Source organism: Nyctereutes procyonoides, unplaced genomic scaffold (assembly GCF_905146905.1).
Source record: "Nyctereutes procyonoides isolate TBG_1078 unplaced genomic scaffold, NYPRO_anot_genome, whole genome shotgun sequence".
In the NCBI taxonomy this organism is placed as follows: domain Eukaryota; kingdom Metazoa; phylum Chordata; class Mammalia; order Carnivora; family Canidae; genus Nyctereutes; species Nyctereutes procyonoides.
In genome coordinates, this window is record NW_026575048.1 from 5,962,840 (window position 1) to 5,983,855 (window position 21,016).

The following is a 21,016-nucleotide window of genomic DNA, read 5'->3' on the forward strand; positions in this document are numbered from 1 at the left end:
CCACAAACGAGCAGAAGGTACAGCCCTTAGAGTTAGCACTTCTCGGAGTTTCCCCTCATACACCCCCCCAAGGTACCTGACAACTGAATAAATATCTGCTAGTTTGTTAACTGAAGGCTTCTCGCCTGTAAGCGCTGCACGCAGCCGGTTCAGGCACCATCTCTGTCACGTCACTTTCTTCTGATGGACTTTCAAGGACTTAAACTAAATGTCCTTCTTTGCCCACCCATGTCAGCAACCTCATTTCTCAACTGTTTCCCAAAATATCACCCTGGGTTCCAACCAAGGACTGTGTCCCGCTTCCAGTGTGGTGCCCACCACCCCAGGGATGGCCCACCCAGTTTTCTACACCCAATTGCACCCCACTCTTCATCTAAAAGATGACTCTCAAAGGTGACCACTTTCAGGACACGTTCCTAAAGTAAACCCACCCTTCTGATCACCTTTATTTAACTCTGTTTTCAGCTCTCGTTCAGAAAATTCCGTAAAGACAATGAACGCTCTGTGGGTACCTCCCACGTGCCAACTCTTCCCCTCAGATGAACCAAGTGTGGAGCCCCTGGGAGCACTCAACAAACACGCCAGTTGCACGCCTCACTTGCGGCCAGAGTGGAGCACCGACTGGGGCCCAGAAACAGGGTCTGCCTAGGGAGGGTGTCCTCAGCCTCTTACGCCAGCCAGCTCAAGGGGACTGCACTGAAGTATGAAACGGAATTCGGGATACTTACGGCTCGCGCTGCCAGCGTCATCACCACTCCTGTTAGAAACGTCAGATAATATCCTGGGTACACCCCGTGCCAAATGGCAGACAGAATGAACGTCTGGATGGTTGGACTCAAGGAGGCTCGTTCATAACACACCCTAGAAACCAGAAAACCACAGGGAGCCAAGGGGAGCGAGTGATCAGAGTTTAGATAGTCCACAGTGATCATTCTTTTCTTATCTGACAGGAGACAGAGTAATCAGGAAAATAGCCGACGCCTAATGGCAGCAATAACTTGACCTGTGACATCAGGGAGGTGACAGCTGCAAAATATTCCTATTTCTTTAGGAAAATAAACTTGACTTTCATCTCTTTGTGGTATATGTAATAGCTAAAATAATCATTGCCAAGTGGTTAGAAATCTACACGATTCACCAAAAAACCTTTAATATTAAATATATTTTATGTTATTTTATTATTTTCTTTAATGATTTTTATTTAATTAAGAACTTTCAACTGACCTAGTAATATTTCTTTCTGGCAAGTCTGGAGGCGCTCAGTCTAAAATTTCCCTTGGTAACAGAGTAGAGGACTCAGATGAAAATAAGATTTTTCCAAAGATATCAAATTTATTTATTTCTCTATGGCCAGCGTGGGGCTGGAACTCACGACCCTGAGATCAAGCATCACGTGCTCCACCGACTGAGCCAACCAGGTGCCCCCAAAGGTGTCAAATTTAAATATAACAATAACAAAAAGCACACAACAGATCTGCTCAGAGAATCTGCAGCCACTCGGGAGACTGCAAAGTATCATGTGATGGGTATTTCAAGGGATAAAGATCCTCAACTTAGGGCAGCCCTGGTGGCTCAGCGGTTTAGTGCTGCCTTCAGCCCAGGGCGTGATCCTGGAAACCTGGGATCGAGTCCCACATTGGGCTCCTTCCATGGAGCTTGCTTCTCCCTCTGCCTGTGTCTCTGCCTCTCTCTCTTTCTCTCTCTGTGTGTCTCTCATGAATAAATAAAATCTTAAAAAAAAAAAAAGTTCCTCAACTTGTCACAAAATAAAAGACATTCCCCAGAAAAGGCTGCTTTCCACAGAACATGCTTAGTGCTATACCATCACAGGGTAAATATCTCATAAAATAAACTCGAGGTAGAGACCCATGTCTCATTGGGAACATGGAGACAGAGTCGCTGGGAGTTTCTATGCAATTTCCTAATGTTGCTGGGCTTGGGCTGCCTGTACGGACCTCCCTCCTCTCGTCCTTGTCCTTGGCCAACTCCTAGCCCCTGATCCCAGCACCAGCAAGCCCCTCCCCGTGCCCACCTGCCCCGCTCACTCTCCCTGCTGCTCCTCACTACAGGGAAAGGCACCTGTAGGGGACGCTGCTGTGCATCTGACAAGCTCCTGAACTCTCTGGCTGAGGAGGCTGGGACTTTTTGTCTGCCGGACTCATCTTTGTGTCCTGTGCCTAACAGGACGTTTGACAGAAACATATGTCAAATGGAAATATTTTAAAACTGGAACTGTTCTGGAAACTCTAGGGCATCTGCATAGTGGTTGTGTGGCTACTTTGTTTTTATTTAACCACATCTCCAGTGAATGAGAGGAGGACACTGATGATCTCAGGCCTCGGAAAGATGCTCGGGAGGGCGGCTGAGAGGCCGGCGATAACTGTATCTACCACCTGGGCCGGAAAGTTCTCCTGTTTGATAGACTCTTGCTGCGGGAGGATGTTAACAGTGTTTCCTGGCTGACATCGAGGTCACAATGTCACTCAACACAGTGTTTTTAATCAAGAATCTAACTCAGTGAAGCTCAAGTATTATTAGATACCGTGGCACAGCTCCTGAAGGCACATACCTTTTGAGCCAAAGAGCTGTCTGAATATTCCAATTATCAAGAAACATCTTGAAACTTGTTGACATCTGAAAAACAAAGAACTTTTTTTCTTTGGCCAACAAAATAACGAAGCTTGAAATATAAGTAATAATGTTTTATTGTGCTAAAAATGTGTTACTTGGCATTGATGGTCATGTACTGGTCTCTTTTCTTAATATTGCTTTTCTAATACAGTAACATCATTGTGGAACTGGGATTTGGGTATTGTAAAAGCCATCTATAAGATAAATGGATTATCACCATTTTCTCCTTATATGTTATCAGGGTCGTCATGGAATTATCCCAAAGACATTCCCAATATGTAATTGACCTTTCAGGGCCCCTTTAATGACTCTTTCACTGGGGACTGGACCCATCCCATCAAGCCACAGTCCCTTACTTCCCCACCTCTATGCCTCTTCGGCCACCATCTATGACCACCCGGAACCTTGGCCCCACTTGGAACTACCACCATCTTCCCACCCTTCTAGGCTCATCACACAAGCCTCCCCCATAAAAGCTTCCTCTAGACGTCAAAGGTTCCTCTGGTCCCCTATCTCTCCTTCTTCCCTCAATAACTATCCCCTCCTGTGTCTTCACTTCCTTCCCACCATGTAGATTCCATGATCCACTATTTACTATCCCCATCAAAATTCTTGATGTGTTTGTTTCTTTTTCCTTTTAACTCACCTACCTATCAAAATCCTAACCCCAGATCAACCACACTTTCCACCTTCCCTACTCATAACCTCTGAATTCACATGCAGAGTATCATACAGCACTAGAGACTTTGGTCCTAAACCCATACTTCTTGCTATCAGTTGAGCCTCAACCTTGCAGGTAATCCTTGTTTCCCTACACAGTTCATTCTCCTCTTCCTAAAAACAGCTATTGGATTGAACCATTTTAAATTGTCTTTTTTTTTTTTTTTTTGGTAAGTCAAAAGCAGGTAAAAATCAGCAATCCCATGAGATCCCAATGAATACTTCACAAGTTCCCCCCTTTCTTATCTCTGGTCCTATCACTTTTTCCCACTTGCCCTCCCACCCTCACAACAGGTAACTTTGCCTCCAACTTTATTGAGATGACATAAACCATCAGACTCCAACATCTCATATCAAAATTACAAAGTCAGTTGCCTCCACACATCCCTTTCTCCGTCCCTGGTTCCTCTTTCACTTGGACAATCCCTGCACCTGTCTTCTTATATCCCCTCCCTCCACCTTCCTAGGGACCTCATGTGTCCATCAGCCTCTCTCCTCCTCTACCATATTTTCACACAGTCTTCAAATACTCTAACTGGTAAACATGTGTCAATCTCTCCATTTTATTTTTTTTTAATTTTTTTTAATCTCTCCATTTTAAAACAAAATTAAACAAAACAAAAATCCCTCCTTCAACTACTTGTTCTCCTCAGCTATGACCTTATCTCTACCCTCCTTCCTTGTACAGGTAATAAATGCCTTCGGATTATATAACCTGGCTTTAATGTCTATCCCTCCCTGGAAACTGTTACCAAAATCATCAATAAACTCCCATGTTGTTAGAGCTGATGGCACTCGGGAGTCCTCCTCTTACTGCACATCTTCAGCAGCGTTTAACGCTGATTTCCTTTAGAAAAACTAACTCCTTTGTTCTTTACTTTCTCTTATCCTGTGCATCCTCAACAAGAGTGATACTGCTCCCAAGAGGATAAAAACCAGTTCTTAGGAACAAAAAAGTCTTACTCTTCTCACGTATAAAGCGCATGTATACATAAAGTACACACACGGATATACAGTATATGTGGTACAACGGTTCATGGGGGGTTGATTAGGAAACACATGTCTCAAAGTCTCTGTAGGTCCCAATAATGAACACAAGAGTTAGAAACACTGCCACATATTTATACATTCATCAATTTCCAAAATTAGCCGTTTTTTCTTCCCCTTCCCCATTTATTACTGACATTATTATGAGAATTTCAGAGCAAATGCCAGATGTCTTATTTCACCTGTAAATAGTTCAAAATTTATTGGACTTTTAAAAAACCAAGATCAGACCTAACAAAACGAATTATTACTCTTTAACATCATCTAATACTCATTTTGTGTTCAAATATCCCTGATTGTTTAAAAACATGTTTTCCCGGTTGTCTGTTCAATCAAGGCCCAAACATGGTGCACACTGTGCGTTTGGCTAAAATCCCTTTTAATCTCGAAGAGCTCCTCTCTGACCCCTGCTTTTCCCAGGTCCTTTATTTGTTGAGAAAAATTGGGTCATTTGTCTGTAGAATTTCCCACTTCTGGATCTGGTGTGTTTAACTTATTTCCCTAAACTCTACACTCCCTCTAAATTTAGCAAGAGCAAGAGACCTACTCGGGTTTAAGCGTCTCGGCAAATACTGGAGAGACAGGGCTGTATCCCCCCTGGCATCACACCCACGGGCGCTTAGCGACCGACTGTCCCACTTTTAGGGACGAACCCTCAGTGATGCTAAGGTGCATTGGTGGGTCCATCCTGACCCATTCATTATAAACCTGTCTGTCAACCCTTCACCTTAAGTTTTAGTGATTTCTACCCTTGGATCAATTCTCCCAGGTTAGCAAACTGATGTCCCTTTTTGGTTTTCTTCTTCTCTCTCTGGCTCCTCCTCCTGACCTGCCTCTTCCTCTCCCAGTCTGTAAGCACAGGTGCTCCTGTGGAGCAGGGGGATGCAGAGGGGTGTGGGAGGTTTGGGGGGTGTCTCATCCCTTCTGGGTCTCTCAGTGCTCTCTCATGACTACTCTCTGGTTTCTCCCAAAACTTGAAATGCTACACGCTGACAGTTCCCCAATTATGATCTCAAGCTCAGCAGTTGAGGCTAGTGCCTGGTCTTTTATGTGCCTGCTGGGCAACTTAGTTAAGTCTGAAATCTGAACACACAGTGGCTTTCCCTCCAAACCTAGGCTTGTTCATTGTTCCTTCTCCCAGTGAAAGGCATCACCATGACACTGGTCCCGATTCATGACTCATTCTCTCTTGCTGATGTCGATGTAACACCGAGCACTGCTGAGTCTCTGGAACAGCCCACCCAGGTGTTTAGGTCTTTCCAGCCCCACTGGCCCTACCCTGGTTTAGGGCACCATCATCAACACAACACTCCCAACAGACCACTCTGTCCCACGAGAGCAACTCATTCTACCTGATGTAGCCAGATCCTTCCAAACCACAGCTGTGATCACCTCACTTGCCTGCGTAAAACCCACCCAGCAACACTCCATTGCTCTCGTAAGAGCTCCAAACCCCCTATATGGCCTCTGAAACTGTCTGGGCCTGCCTCTGACTTCTGCTGGCTCATCTGTCACCACTCTGCGTTGTGAGCCACACACCACTTCTCACCCCAAGGGCACCCCTCCTTCTACTTGGAGTGTCAGGCGACCTCTTCCTTATCTTTTAGGACTCAGCTTAAGGCACTATTTCTTTCAGGACCCCTCCCTGACCTATCTCACCTGAGTTGGAGCCTCTCTTGTAGCACGCACACACCCTACACCTTTCTGACCACAACCTATCCTTCTGTGTCCCTGTAGCCCTCATTAGATTAAAGCTCCACAAGGGCCCAGATCACACCAATCTTACTTATTAGATCCCCTAATTAGATGGGTATTATTAACAAATAGACTTCAATACCACTCTTGGAACATCACATCATAACTCATAAAAGCAAAGCATGGTATGTAAAGTATCACATGGTAACTAACTTGTAAATGATCTACTCACCTCTATTTGTTGAATTCTCAAATTGGAAATCAAGTCCCAACGAGCTGTTCCATTTTCATCATATCCTCTGAAGCCAAAGCCTGCAGCATTATTAATTGCATCAGCTGCAGTAAACAAAGTGAAAAGACAGTATTAAGAATCCATGTAACAATCTACCACATTCTCCCAAAACATACGTTACTATATACTAGGATTTTTTTATTCTGAAACAGTAAAAGTAGATTTATTCATGCTTATTTTTATCTGATATTGTAACAAAATGAGCCTTGATCCAGTTTCTAGGATATCCTAACCGGTTTTAGGCTATTTCCTTGTATTTAGGATAGGAGTTGTCAAGTTTGTTTCTTCTAATACAGGACTCTAGTCTTTTCCAATTGGTCTTTAACTATGTATCCTCAAGAGGGCACCCTCCCAGCTAGCTACAGGGTAGGGTACATCTCAACACAGCAACAGTCAGGTTTACTCAGACGTGACTTACCTAACGTCCATGCAAAATAGTATTTGGGTCTGGCGGCCAAAAGAGAGACGTAGAGATAGACAACTTTTGTCGGCCACGAGGCTGTAGCTTGAAAACGCTCATCAATGTTATACTCCACAGATAATGTTTTAGAGATGGTCAAGTGAAATAATAAGGAAAGTCCACAGATTAAGAGTTTCTGAATAACTGCGATCTGAAAGGACAAGACAGGATTTCAAAAGCTTAATCCATACCCCTTCTAATTCATTTGACAAACTACTGCCAGGTTAATCTTCCTGAATGCAGTATGAACTTTCTTACTCTCCTTTAGTCAAAAATCATAAACTGCGTGGTGCTCAGCATTTCAAGCCCTCAGAGTCTCACAGCAGGAAAATTTCCAGCCTCTTCTCTCTGACTACTCCCTCTGGATTAGGACTCAAGTCACACTAGAAACCTTAATTTGTGTTTTCAAAGCTTTCAGTTAAAAAAAATATCTGAGGGATGCCTGGGTGGCTCAGTGGTTGAGTGTCTGCCTTCACCTCAGGTCATGATCCTGGGGTCCTGGGATCGAGTCCCGCATTGGGCTCCCCCACAGGGAGCCTGCTTCTCCCTCTGCCTGTGTCTCTGCCTCTCTCTGTGTGTCTCTCATGAATAAATAAATAAAATCTTAAAAAAGAAAAAAATCTGAAAGCAAACACAGGCATATAGGTGTGAATACACAAAAATATTCACAGTAACTTTTGGTAGTGGGTTTTATATTATACGCACACAAACACACATGGCTTATTTTTCCATTGTGCTTTCCCTATATTTTTCAAATGCTATATGTATTTCACAGACATTATTTTTACAATAAACAATTTAATGCATCTCTTTACATCTGAAAGCTCTGTCATGAAATTTCGTTCACAAATGATAAACCAAAAGAGTTACACACCCAAGAAGACAAAAAGATTTGCAAAGAAGATTCTGATGGGGGGAAAAAAGGCCACTCTTTATTATATCCTGGTAAGGTTAAATCACCTTAGAAGAATCCAACTCATGGGGACGCCTGGGTGGCTCAGCTGGCTAGGTGTCTGCCTTTGGCTCAGGTCATGATCTTGGGTTCCTGGGATCAAGCCATCAAGCCCCAAGTCAGGCTCCTCTACCCAGTGGCAAGTCTGCTTCTCCCTCTCCCTCTGTAATCTCACTCTCTCTCAAATAAATAAATAAAATCTTTAAAAAAAATCCAATTCATGGTGGTTTTGTATTTTTAATAGGCCAGAATATTTGAATCTGACTCAATATAGGGGAGATTATAAAACCTGCCAAAGGAAAGAAACAAGTGGAAGAAAGGAAAAGCTACATCCAGGTAATGGAACATAACAAAATACCTGGATTTTGAGTGTCCTGCATTGTAATCAAACAGTATTCAAAAAAAACAAACAAAAAAACAAACAGTATTCAAATTAATCTGCCAAAGAGTATTCCTATTTTCACACTTTCTGTAACAGTGCCCGAAGAAAGGGCTCAGAGGCAAGAGTCAAAGCACATACCAGAGTCACTGCATTTCTGAAAAAGCTGTGTTTGCTCTCAGGCGGCTCACTGGAGGTATTGTGTGCTTGAGGAATCTCTGCTGCAGCCAGCCCCCATTCTCACCTTCCTCAATGTTTTTTAAAGCTTTCTCCAGTATGGTAAGGCTACCTTTTCTTTATCCGTCCCCCAAATATCTAAGCTGTGCATTTGAGAAGAGATTTAAAACAAGAGAAAAATTGGAATTGTAAATGCAGTGAGATGAAACAAATAGCCTCACACATTAACATAAAAATTGGGTGGATCATCTTAGTGTCACAATGAGCAATACTGCAGCCATTAGACTAGACCCAATTTTCCAGGCCTTAGTTTAAAAACAAAAATTAAAGTAGCCTCTAGCTGATCTCAATGACCAGGTGGCGCATACACACGCCATAAGAGTCCCCACAAAGGCTCAGGCAATGTGGGGTCAGGTACCTCGGAAGGAGGGAGATGGGGCATGACCCCTGGTTCCCACGGCCTCTCTGCTTGGTCGAGTGCCACCCAGCCACCATACAGGCAGGAGGCCAGAGCTTAACTCTCAGAGAAGCCGAAGACCCAGGCTTAGGGACATGAGTCCAGAGTGGGGGACTGGGTAAGTGCTAGAATGAGAACGTGGAAACTCTGGAGGAAGTCCATATCCTAAGAGGTGAAATCCTCAGCCCCTGTGCCCAGGCCAGCTCCAGAAACCAGCAGTCAAGTTTGTATCCACCTCGTAAGATTGTAGGAGACCGAAGGATCCTTCACTAAGAAGGGACCCAGCTCCAGAGAAAAGTCCTACAGACATCACAACAGAGACTGACAAGTGTTCCCCCGGAGCCACCCTCCCCTTCTTGCACAATGATGGAATTTTTATTTGAGCACGTCTAGCTAAATTTTTATTTGACCACACAACCACGGTCCCCTCCACAGCCAAGTGTAGCCATGCGGTCCATGGATGTCAGCTCAAGTAACGTGCACAGCGCTGAGTCGAGCCAGCTTACACCGTGTGCTTGCATTTCCACCCCCAGGATGGCAGAAACAGGGGAGAGCCTGGATCCTCGACCCATGGAGCCACCACATTACTGACTGACAACTGATGCTTTGGATGTCATGTGAGGGGAAAAAGAAACTTCTACCTCGTTTCAGCACCTAAACCCGTTATCTGATTTAGACCAAGATAATTGAGAATTCCAACAAAAAGGCCACTGGCTATCTGACTGCCCTACTTTGGATCATAAGAGCCTACATACCCGACGGATGCACACAGAGCTTCCAAATGCCTTTGAGGGATTTGTAAATAACTACCACTTCTGTGTGAACTTTGTACGTGTGGAATTTAAACTCAAAACATAGTAAGACAGTACGATAGCAGATTAAGAATATTTGCCACTGCCAACAACCTCTGATTTATGATGTCTACCACCCAAGAGAGGAAACGTGGCATTTTATAAGAGTGAAAACCCATTAAAATTCAGGGTCAGGTGATAGAATATATAAATGTGAATTATTCTTTGTTGGGTTTGATTTACTAGTACTCCAAAGTTTATAGCACTTGAGATTTTTTTCAAATATTTTACATTATGTTCAGTACCTTGATTCCTAGCTTTCGGTCCTCTTTCCAGAATTCCAGAATCTTATTCTGGAATATCAAAGCTATCTATATATAATAACCCTTTCTTTCTCCTGTGGCAGTGAGACTTCTAAAGGTCTCTAAAGGGTTAAGTGGTCAGCCTGAGACACAAAAATAGTCAATGGGAGAGATGTGAATGTACTCAATTTCAAGTGTGAAATTCAACCCAGTATGATACGGCATTTATCAATTAACATTTAGCCAGTAATAGAAAGGATGAAGATAAAAGGACCATTTTGGTATAAAACACAATGAGTCACATGGCAGAAAAGAGATAAAATAGGAGCCTTTGTGAATGTGTGCACCTTTCCTCACTCATGCTTCATTCTGTAATAACTTAGGGAAGGAAGGTGATCCTTTGCTCCAAGCTCCACATTCAGAAAAAACACACTAGCCCCCTTTCTCGTCTCTCAGACCTTTTGTATCGGTTTCTGTTTCTCATGGGACTCTTAAATTTTACCAGATCAAATCCAACAGAAACTCAGCCTACACAAAGCTTCAGAGTCTTTCTTGACACAGGAGCATCTATATCCCAGCAGCTCAAGGGAAATAAAGCTTATATTGAGCTGTGAGGCAATCCAGCACAGACTTTGTACTCAGGACTGTCGGGGTCTGAATTCCAGTTTCCTACTGCCAACCTGGGACATCTCCATCAAATTACGTAGGCCTGGTTTCCTCATCTGTTAAGCAGTGAACTACCTACCTTGTGTTGTGAGCTTGGAGAGAGTAAGTGAAGTGTCCCCAGCAGGGCCAGGCAGGGGGGGAAGTGCTACCAAAGTGGAAACTATTGTTAACTTTTTTATTGTGGGAAATCAGGAAAACTTCTATGGAAAAGGTGATATTTGATATAGACCTTTATTTTTTAAAATATTTTACTTATTTATTCATGAGAGACTCACAGAGAGAGGCAGAGACACGGGCAGAGGGAGAAACAGGCTCCCCACAGATGTGGGATTCCATCCCAAGATCCCAGAATTAGGACCTGAGCCAAAGGCAGACACTCAACCACTAAGCCACTCAGGTGCCCTGATGTGGACCTTTGAAGATGAGCAAGATTTCAACTAGTGATGACCAGGAAGAGGAGAGGGAAGTCAGGAGAGGAGAACACCCTGAATTAGCTGGAACTTCAGCAAAGGGAAGGAAAAACCCTAGGAAACTTGGCTGGGTCAGTTCTGCACACACAGCTTTCCTGTAAAATACTTGGTAACTGTGAAGCACCATTCTCACTCAGGAGCTCAGCATCGCTTGTTTTTGTTTGTTTTTAAGATTTTACTCATTTATTTGAGAGAGCACAAGAGCACAAGCAGGGGGAGTAGCAGAGGGAGAGAGAGAAGCAGACACCCCGCTGAGCAGGGAGCCTGACACAGTGCTCAACCCCAGGACCCTGAGATCATGACCTGAGCGGAAGGCAGATGCTTAAATGACTGAGCCTCCCAAGTGCCCCTCAGCACCGCTTCTTAAGTAACCTTAGTTTTGTTCTTTGAGCACGATCGTGCTGCTACCAGGCATCACTACTAGGTGCGCTGTGAAGAGTCATTTATCTTAAAAATAGTTTCAAAGACATAGTAAGTTCAAACCTTGAAGACATTAGTATCTTTAAGCAAACAACACGATCAACACATGCCATCAAGGCTCAGATCAATCTCGTGGGCTTACGTTCGGGGACGGCTCTGCTCTCTCACATGGCATTTCCTCTTTCCCACTTGGGCTTGGCTGTGCCCTGTGTTGCGCCCGGCCCTCGATGAAGATGATGTAGTCTCTGTAGGAGCAGAGCGGGCCCGCCAGGATGCCCATGAAGTTGCAGGTGTAGCTCAGGTACTCCAGGAGGCTCGGCATGCGCCTGTGGGTAAAACACGCAGCTCGTGAGATGTGACACAAGCTCTCCGAAAATCCAGCAGTAATCACGGCCTTCCATCTCGTTGCTCTTCCCATTTCCTCAACGAAACGAGCTTTCATTTTCACTGGCATTCGTACGATAAGAATTTAAAAGATGAGGGTGCAGTAATGCTCAACAGTATTGCTGGATGAGAGTTTTCATACAGATCTCTGTGAGCAAGTACAAAGGGTTGCTACTGAACTTCTTCATTATAAAACAAACCTAAGACAGACCAGATATGGCATAAAGAATCATCCCTCACTAGCTCATGATTCACTCACTCAACAAATCCATGTGTGCACCAACTATGTGCCCACATGCCCCAGGGTCTAGAGAGACTGCAGTAAACAAAACAGAGGAATATTCTGCATTCACAGAGCTCACATAACAGATGCAGAAAGCAGATAATTAAAATATACATATAAAAAGTATTTTCAGAAGTGTTGGGTACTACGAAAATAAAGGGTTTTTATTATTATTATTACATTAACAAGTCAAAGAAGACCTCTTATAAGGCAACAGCTGAGCAGAGACCGGAAGGCAGTGAGACAGGGAGCTGTGTGAGTATCTGAGATAAGGATTTCAGGGGGAGGGGTCAGTGCAAAATCCCTGAAGGGGGCAGTCCAGCAGCAGGGAGGCTGGTGTTGCTGAACCAGGGAGACAGGAGGAAAATCAGAGACAATGGAGGTGATATTATCTAGGGCTTGCCTTATAAGTCATGGTAGGAACTTGGGACTTTACTCTGAATGCAATGAAAAACAACAGTAGGGTTTTTTAAAGACCATGTTTCCAAAGAATCCCTCTAGCCTCTGAGTGTGGACGGGACAAGAGTGGAAGTCAGAAGGCCAGGCAGGCACCACTGGGATCTCCAGGAGGAGGCAACAGTGGCTGGGAGCAGTGGGGGAGGCAGCACCCACATATAGTCTGCGAGATAGCCTGGTGGTTTGCCTGTAGACTAGATGTGGGTGCAAGAGAAAAAGGAATGAAGGATGTCTTGCAACGTTTTTCACTCAACTGCTTTGAGGTCTATCCAGGTAGCACATGGCATCTAAAGTTTACCGAGCTTTCTAGTTCTTAATGCAAGGAATCAGGTAAAAAAAAAATACCTAGCAACACAGGAGCCCATGTTGACCATATATATACATCATCATACAGGTGAATTATCAGCCTCTGTTTTTCTTTTCTTTTTTTTTTCTTTTCTTTTTTTTTTTTTTTTTTGAGACAGAAAAAGGGAGAGAGCATGTGTGAGAAAACAGGGGGAAGGGCTGAGGGAAACAGAATTTCAAACAGACTTCCTGATTAGCTTGGAGCCTACTGTGGGGCTTGAACTCATGACCTGAACTGAAATCAAGAGTTGGACACTTAACTGAGCCACCCAGGAGCCCCTTATTTATTTTCTACCAGCAGCTTCATTTACTAAGTCTGCTTCCCGCTGACAATTCTAAACTATCATAAATAGAAGAACTACACCTGAGGATGGGAAGCAGGCTTCTGGAAGATGTTACGATCCTTCCTTCCTCTGAGAAGCGGTTTCCTTAAAAAGCACAAACACTCTTCTGTGGCCAAGAGAAGCTCACAGATCCCTTCATATGTATCTTTATAAAAAACAATACAAAAGAAAACAAGGCTTCCTGTCCATCTGATACTAGCTATGTCACTAAAACTCCTTTTTTAGATTTTTTTTTCCAGAATTATTATTCTACTTTTAAAAGCATTTTGAGCCTTACATATTTTCTCTTGAAGGCTCAAAATTGAGGAGCGAAAATTGTTGCTGGCAGATTTTCTCTTGCATTTTTTTTTTCTGTAATACTGAAACAGAATGCTCTGCCTCAAACACTGGGGTGAGCTCCCTACAATCAAATCCACAATAGAACTTCCTGTGCTCCCATGACAGCTCCATCTCAACACCAATTACTTCAAGGCCCAACCAATGCCAGGTTATCAAGGCGCAGCCCAGTCCTCCCAAGTCAAACTATGTATCACAAATGCAAGGACAGGAGATAACTCTGAACCATGAAATTTGCTGAGGTAATTTCTGGCTCAACTGTCCTATCAAATGAGAAGTCATTTTTGGTAGTAAGTAGATAATTATGATGTTCGCTATTAAAATGAGAACAAAGCATGACTGCAATACTTCATTTATGACATTAAGTGAAAGAACCATCCTTTCGTTCCATGTTTATTTGGGATCAACTCCACATTGTTCTGGGTTCGAGCTTCTCAATCTCAGCATTATGGACTTTTCTGGACAATACTTCTTCGTTGGAGGGGGCGCTGCAGGATGTCCAGGGGCACCCTGGCCTCCACCCACTAAATGTCAGTAGCACCACCGCCTCTCCTCTCCACTGTGACAACCAAAAATGTCTCCAGACACTGAGGGACACAGGCGTCCTCAGTAGAGAACTGCTATCCAAGTGACAAGGATATAATGATAAATGGGAAGTTCTATCCTCACAGAGTTTACCTGAGGGAGGTAGAGGGAGGGACAAGCAAAAGAAATATCTAACATCAGACAGTTAACACACGTTATGAAGAGAAATAAAGCCGGGCCAAGGGCCAGAGAGTGACGGCAGGGAAGGGGGGTTTCTGACGAGACGTCTGCGCAGTTACGAGCTACCAGCTCCCGTCGGGCCTCGTGCCAGGTGGTCCTAAGCGAGTCAGTGGACTCCCAGGTAATTACCTGAGGAGCAGCGGAGGGGCCTCCCTCACGGGAGGGGCGTAATATAATCCAACACACATTACAAGACGTCTGGCTGCTGAGAGGAGAGCAGGCTGGGGGGAAAGAACACAGAAGACTGAGCCCTGCGGGTGAGGCTGCCCCAGTAGACCAAGTAGAGCTCGAGGGTCCGGCTGGGGGGCTCTTGGCGGGAGTGGCGAGAGGCCGGTCCGATCAGAGACAGTCAGATGTCACGGACAGGTGAGACACAGGCCTCCCAGGAGAGGGAATGAATCTGCAGTGAAGCGGATCTGCAGTAAGAACATGTGAGTTTGCCTAGGTTTTCGCCCTAAAAACACCAGCGACAAATGGTGCTGCGGTGAACTAGACGGGTGGTAGGCTGGGGAGAGGGAAGGGGAGACAGGAATCACGAGTTCCCCCTTGAAATGTGCTCCACTGAGATGCCTGCTCAGATCCGCGCCGGGACGCTGAAACGGCAGTTGGCTATGAGGCCGGAGCTCGGGAGACAGGTGTCGTGGGAGGACGGTTCCGACCTCAAATACGTGGACACCACTTAAGGTCACCGGGCTGCACGGGATCCCCAGAGGATGGTGAAGTCCACGGGTGAAGCCCACGAACACTCAGTGGTGAACCTCAGAGGGGAGGATTCTGGCAAGAAGACAGAAGGAAAGAGCCAGAGGCAGGAAGAGAACCCAGGTGAGGAAGGTACTTCCGGGACCGAGGGGTCCCCTGGGTGGGACGGGGTGGAGAGGCTGACGGTCACACCCACAGAGATTAAGGGTCACCCTGAAACATGCTGTCAGACCTGTGGTGAGGACAAACCCGACTGTGAGGGGGCTGAGGTGGGAATGGGGGACCAGGAAGGGGAGACTCTCACAGAGTCTGGCTCTAAAGGCTGCGGAGTAATGGGGAGGGAGCTGGAAGGGCAAGTGAGGTCAAGATGTTTCTCCTTCCAGGGAGTGGGAAAGACAGGGAGAAGCGATGAGTGACAATGCGAGGGATGGGATAGCTGAAGGAGAAAATCCCCAAGTTCAAAGAGAAGCCGCTGGAGTCAGTGAGAAGCGAGAAGCTGGCCTTGGACTGGATTATGGACAGTTAATACTCGGTATGGGGCAGAAAGGGGAGTATTTTGTAGCAGATTTAGTGGGAGCAGAAGGAAGTAGAGCTGCCTTTATTTTCTCCAGGAGTCAAACTTTGCTACCATCCTAAGTGAGTGCGGGGGAGGGAGTGCTGGCAGTCTGAGGAAGGAACACACCAGCTCACGGGTGGGAGGGCGAGGGGACAGATGCAGTGGAACTCCTAGCAACACTCCGGCCGTAATCCCAAATTTGTGGGAACATGCTCAGAACAAGTCCAATCAACAATGAATGTTTTTCCACTCCGCTTTCTTCCACTGTTTGGGGAGGCGGAGAGTTGAATTTAATAGGGTTTGGGGTTTTGCCAGGTGGGGGTGTGGGAGGGAAAGGCCGAAATGGGGGCTGAGTGTCTATTAGGGAGAGGTTACAGTGGTTGGGCAAAAGTCTCCTAAGATCAGAGAACCCAGATGAAAGGAATCTCTCATCACCTAAGTGTATTCCAGTATACGTTTACTGGTATGTAAACAATGGCTGTAGAGAGTATCAAAATAGAATAACCATAAAGATGGAGAAATTGTAAGAAGATTCCCAAGACACGTTACCAAAAGTGAACACTCAGGGTAGGGTCTCTCTACGCTTACAAACTGAACCTTATTCCTCTGACAGCCATGCATCTCTTAGTTCTAGATTTACAAAAAACAAGGGGCTTCCTGGGAATTTTTTCTTTAGGTAAAAATACATATTCGATTCTTAATTATATTAGGTTAGGGCAGACCCTCCTGAGAAATTAAGCTATTCCTCAGATTAGTCAACAGAATACTACAATAAATGAAGTAGAAACCCACCCAGAATGAATTCCTCAAATATCAAGGACAGCTTACTGGTTCAAAACATGGCATCTATGTAATATATTAACACATCTTAGCCCAGTACCTGCCATTAAGTTATTGGTCTATAAATGGAAGCAGTGATTATCACTCATTACTATATGGCAGACATGAAAACTATATGATCTTCTTGTCTTCAGGGAACTCAGAAAATCATAGGAGAGACAGAAAATGTACTGATATCCTCATGGTGCATAAGAGGCACATACTGTAGGATGATCTATCCAAAGTGCCACGGGAGCCCTAGGAGGGGTAGACAGCCTAGCCTAGCAAGATTTGGTGGCAGGGAGGTATGTGGAGGGAGGCAGGTTTGGTTTTCATGAAGTCAGTACCTCTAGCGGGACGAATCTGCCTTAACCATGAGAGTAAAGTATATCCTAGGCAGAGACAGCATGGACCATGGCAGGACACGATAAGGGGGCACGTACCTTACAGCTAAACCTCTCTGTGATGAAGTCAGTTCCTCATCCTTTCGAAACATCCCTGAAAAATACAAACAGGTACTGTAATCAATTATGGTTTCCCCCAAGAAAAGAATGGTATTTTCTCCCATTCACACTTCTTCCCCTTTTCTCATTGGAAATTCAAGCTCTAATCCCAATTTTGGAATAACAGGTTCCTTTCTTTCTCCCTGCCACATAGGTTCGATCACGTCAAAGGACCACCATGTGGACCAACATGTCTAGGTCTGTATAAGATAAATAACACTCATCGGTGCACAAATCTCACTCTTCTCTAGAGGAAATTATTACCAAAAAATTTCAAATTGCTAAATTGCTAACATATTTTAGAGTAAACACTATGACTTTCAAAAGAAGGTATTAAAGTGTTTCTATTATTAGATATTTTTTAAGTGACTAATATCAGTATTATGGGCTAGAAGCTCAACACAAAGCAAGGAATGATTTCCTTACCTCTCTACGATGCTAAGGAATGAAAAAGGTACTCCTATACCATCTCCATCCATTTCTTTACCTTCTCTCCTCAGAGAGGAGGATATGGTTTCTTATTAGATCCTAAGCCCGTTAATTTAAAGACCAGAGGAGGACTGAACTAAGAAGTAACGATATACTTAAAAATTATTTGTAGGTCTTCCTTAACAGATGGTACAGGATGGGTGATCTATACAGTGAGGCTAAAAACCCTGTGCAAGAAGCTCCCTAGACCACTACAAATGACTGGTCTGATGGGGATGCTCCTCCAGCCTGTGAAGAAACCAGAGCCAACTCATGACTCATAGCCCACACCATTAGCATTTCCTATGGCAAGGTGTCCATTCACTGAAAATATAAAATAGGAATATGCAAATATTTATGCTAAAAACATATATAACTGTGTGTATGTATTGTATGTATCATATAATAAGGGATAAGGGACACGGGGGAAAACATTCAAATATTAATAAAAATGTAACACGAGATGAAGCAGGGATTAATACAACTTGATTTAGATCAAATGTCTATTTCCTTTACATTTTAAATCGCCACTAATGCGGGTCATATGACAGGATCCCATTCTTATACTCTGTTTTTGTCACTGAATCAAGTGTGAAACCAAGATGAAACACTGCAGAAAAATAAACACACACAGAGTTAAATATTCCCTTTTCTAAACTCCCCTAATACAAGAGCGGAAAGTTAGGGTCATATCTCAGGCAAAAGTACATTTGAATAGGATTTCTTTCAGTGACGAAAATTTAATTTCTAGATTCTTACCATCATGAATCTCGTAAGCCAAACTAGTGATCTTCTGGGTAATTATCATCATTGGGCTGTGACAAAATAAAAAATAAGTATTTAAAAGCAGAAACTTAAAAAATACTTGTGATGTATGAAAAAGAGTTTACTCTGCTTATACAACTGCAAAATCCTGACATTTTTTTTAACATAAAAAAAGACCTCCAAGGGATTGCAAAGACATAATCCAGGGGCTGCCATGTTTGGGGAAGGCATGGGAGCTAGATCTAGGCCTTCTCCCTTGCTTTGAAAAAAGCAGGAAGGGAGAAAGGAAGGAAAGGGATGGGACGGAGGCAGAGAGAGAGAAACCACGAGAGACCCTGTGTGAGCAGCGCTGCTGCCCGACTGCGCCGACACCAGGCCACAGGGTTACCCGGGCATCAGGCGTGGCCCTGGTTTCATGATTTTGACTTTCCAACATACCATGCTGCCTTCTGCCTCAGCTGACTTACAGGTGGAAAGTGAGTTGGGAAAAGGGGAATAGGTAGAAAATTAAAGGAGGTTGGGTGAGAAATGCAGAACAAAACAGGAGGGATGGGCGAGGAAGAAACAGGACAATGTCTGTCCCGCTTGTCTGAGACCAGGGGCTAAGGGCTCGTGAGAGCTGCCCTAGGGACAACACCTAAAGCCCTTTATTTTTTTTTTTTAAGATTTTATTTATTTATTCATGAAAGACACACAGAGAGGGGCAGAGACACAGGCAGAGGGAGAAGCAGGCTCCCTGTGGGGAGCCTGATGCAGCAGCATTTGATTCCAGGACCCTGGGATCATGCCCTGAGCCAAAGGCAGACGCTCAACCACTGAGCCACCCAAGTGCCCAATAAAGCCCCCCTTCAATGAGGGCGCTAAATCATGTCATAATTAAGATGGTAATATCTTTTTATATTTTATAATCTGTAATTGAATGGATAACTTGGAAAGGAAAAATAAGTCAATCCACATAAGAAAGCCACCAGGATATACCTTTATCCTTTATCACGTTAGCTTAGACATTCATATCACAGAACAATTAATCACAAGGTATTTATTTATATTTTGGGAATTTCCCTAAAACCAGGAAATGGTGTTTTGCCTACAGGTAGAGTGTGAGCTCTATCTTCTCGGGGTACGCATGGCCACCGCCACCGCACAGCCAAGGAGAGGCCCTCAGAACAGGCCAGCCACACAGCCAGCGAGCGGCAGGAGGAAGCTCAGACCCCACCACGGGGACCCAGTGCTCTTCCACCTGTCCCCACCACTCAGAGCTCGAGACTGCTCGGTGTGGACTCCACCTCTGGCCGAACGCGAGGATCCTTCCACTCCTAAAGAAAGAAGAACACCATCCAAGGCAATGAGACGCACAGACCTGGGCCCCAGAACTGCTCATTCTACTGACCTGACAGGCAAGATCACATACACACACACACACACACACACACACACACGCACCCGTCATATGACAACTGCTCTCAAACTCAAAGTGCATAACGGAGGAGATTCCCCTTGGGTTCCCTTACAAGTCAGTTCCTACCTCTCCACCACTCACTCTGGGGAAATGATCCCTCAGACAACCTATCCCCCCCCAGGCTGCCAGGAACACCCAGCTGCCGTGTTAGCTTGCAGGATGTTTTCTAAGCCTCTGAGGTTTGTAAAAATAATGACTCCCACTTCCCTGGGGGCAAAGAATCACTTTTCTCATCCTGCCTCATTCTCTTCATCGTATAGCTCACCCAAGAATTACAAAATACTCTTGGGTTCTAAATTCGAATTCCTATTTTCTCTCAAAACATAATAAAAACGACTGATCAAATAACGAAGTTCATCAACTCAGTGACACACACACGTATATGATGATCCCAAACCTGCAGCTGTGTGCTTTCTGAGTGCGCGCCCGTCTTGTGGCCCCGGCGTCGGGGCATCCCCGTGTCAGGTGTGGGGGCTCCTGTGGCTGCCAGGTGTGCAGGCTGCAGCCGGCTCATGGAAATGAGCTGGGCGGGGAGGACGGGGCGTGCGAGCCTGTGGTGCTAGATCCGAGAACCATGCTCCCCGCCAGGGATGGAGGGAAGGCAGGGAGCAGAGGTGAAGGCTCCAGAGTCTTTCCAAACGTTGCTCCGTCTACTTAGACCACTCTTTCTGTTTTGCCAAGACAGCCCCTTCTTCAAGTCCCAGCCGAGAAGCTACTTTGTCCTAGGGGCCCACAGGACAGCGCCACCTCTAGTGGCCCCTCTGCCACAATGCCCACACCTGCCCTTCATTTAACCTTTGTTTGCCTCCTTCAAAATATTTTCAGGTTCATGGGTGCTTCGTTAATCAAATTACAGCGGTTGTTGTTAAATCTGTCTTTCCTTTCTAGAAAGCCCATGAGGTAAGGAACCAACAGTCTTTTTCACCTCTGAATTCCCAGGGCCTGGCTCAAGATATGTGCTAAATAAATATTTTTAAAATGCCAAATAAACAGACTCTTCTAAGTGTCCAATCAAGATCCCCTACTCCTTCTACAGGTTAATCAGGCTCCCTCCCACCTGCCCGTTCTCATCTGTGCTTGAAAGCATTCATCATACTGTTTTTTAATTTTTTGTTTACTTTCCTGTCACCACAAAAGTCACGGGCCACTGAACACCAGAACTCTGCCTTAGTTAACTCTGCACCTTTGATACTTGGCATATACAGGGCTCAAAGAACCAACTGGTTTGCAAAACATCTCAACAAACATCTCTGTTTCCTTTACCAGTGGTCATTAGCCCTGAATATTCCCTTGGGTTTTAAATAGGTGGTAGTTCCACTGCCTCTGGTCCAACCTGTCATGGGGTGGGTTCAGGGAGTGGCAAATGTGAGAGTAA

General features: G+C 44.7%; 1 protein-coding gene across 2 annotated transcripts in view; it reads right to left on the bottom strand.

Annotated features, from left to right (window-relative positions):
* MBOAT2 (membrane bound O-acyltransferase domain containing 2) overlaps window positions 1-21,016 on the bottom strand; it is a 122,793-nt gene that overhangs the window by 6,065 nt on the left and 95,712 nt on the right. For both annotated transcript variants that reach the window (XM_055327458.1, XM_055327457.1), the window contains 7 exons: window positions 18,177-18,232; window positions 16,890-16,944; window positions 11,602-11,785; window positions 6,804-6,996; window positions 6,326-6,429; window positions 2,570-2,634; window positions 729-861 (listed from right to left, as the gene is read on the bottom strand). In XM_055327458.1, the coding sequence (XP_055183433.1) occupies window positions 729-861; window positions 2,570-2,634; window positions 6,326-6,429; window positions 6,804-6,996; window positions 11,602-11,785; window positions 16,890-16,944; window positions 18,177-18,228 (786 nt within the window). In that variant the 5' untranslated portion in view covers window positions 18,229-18,232. The remainder of the gene's footprint in view (window positions 1-728; window positions 862-2,569; window positions 2,635-6,325; window positions 6,430-6,803; window positions 6,997-11,601; window positions 11,786-16,889; window positions 16,945-18,176; window positions 18,233-21,016) is intronic.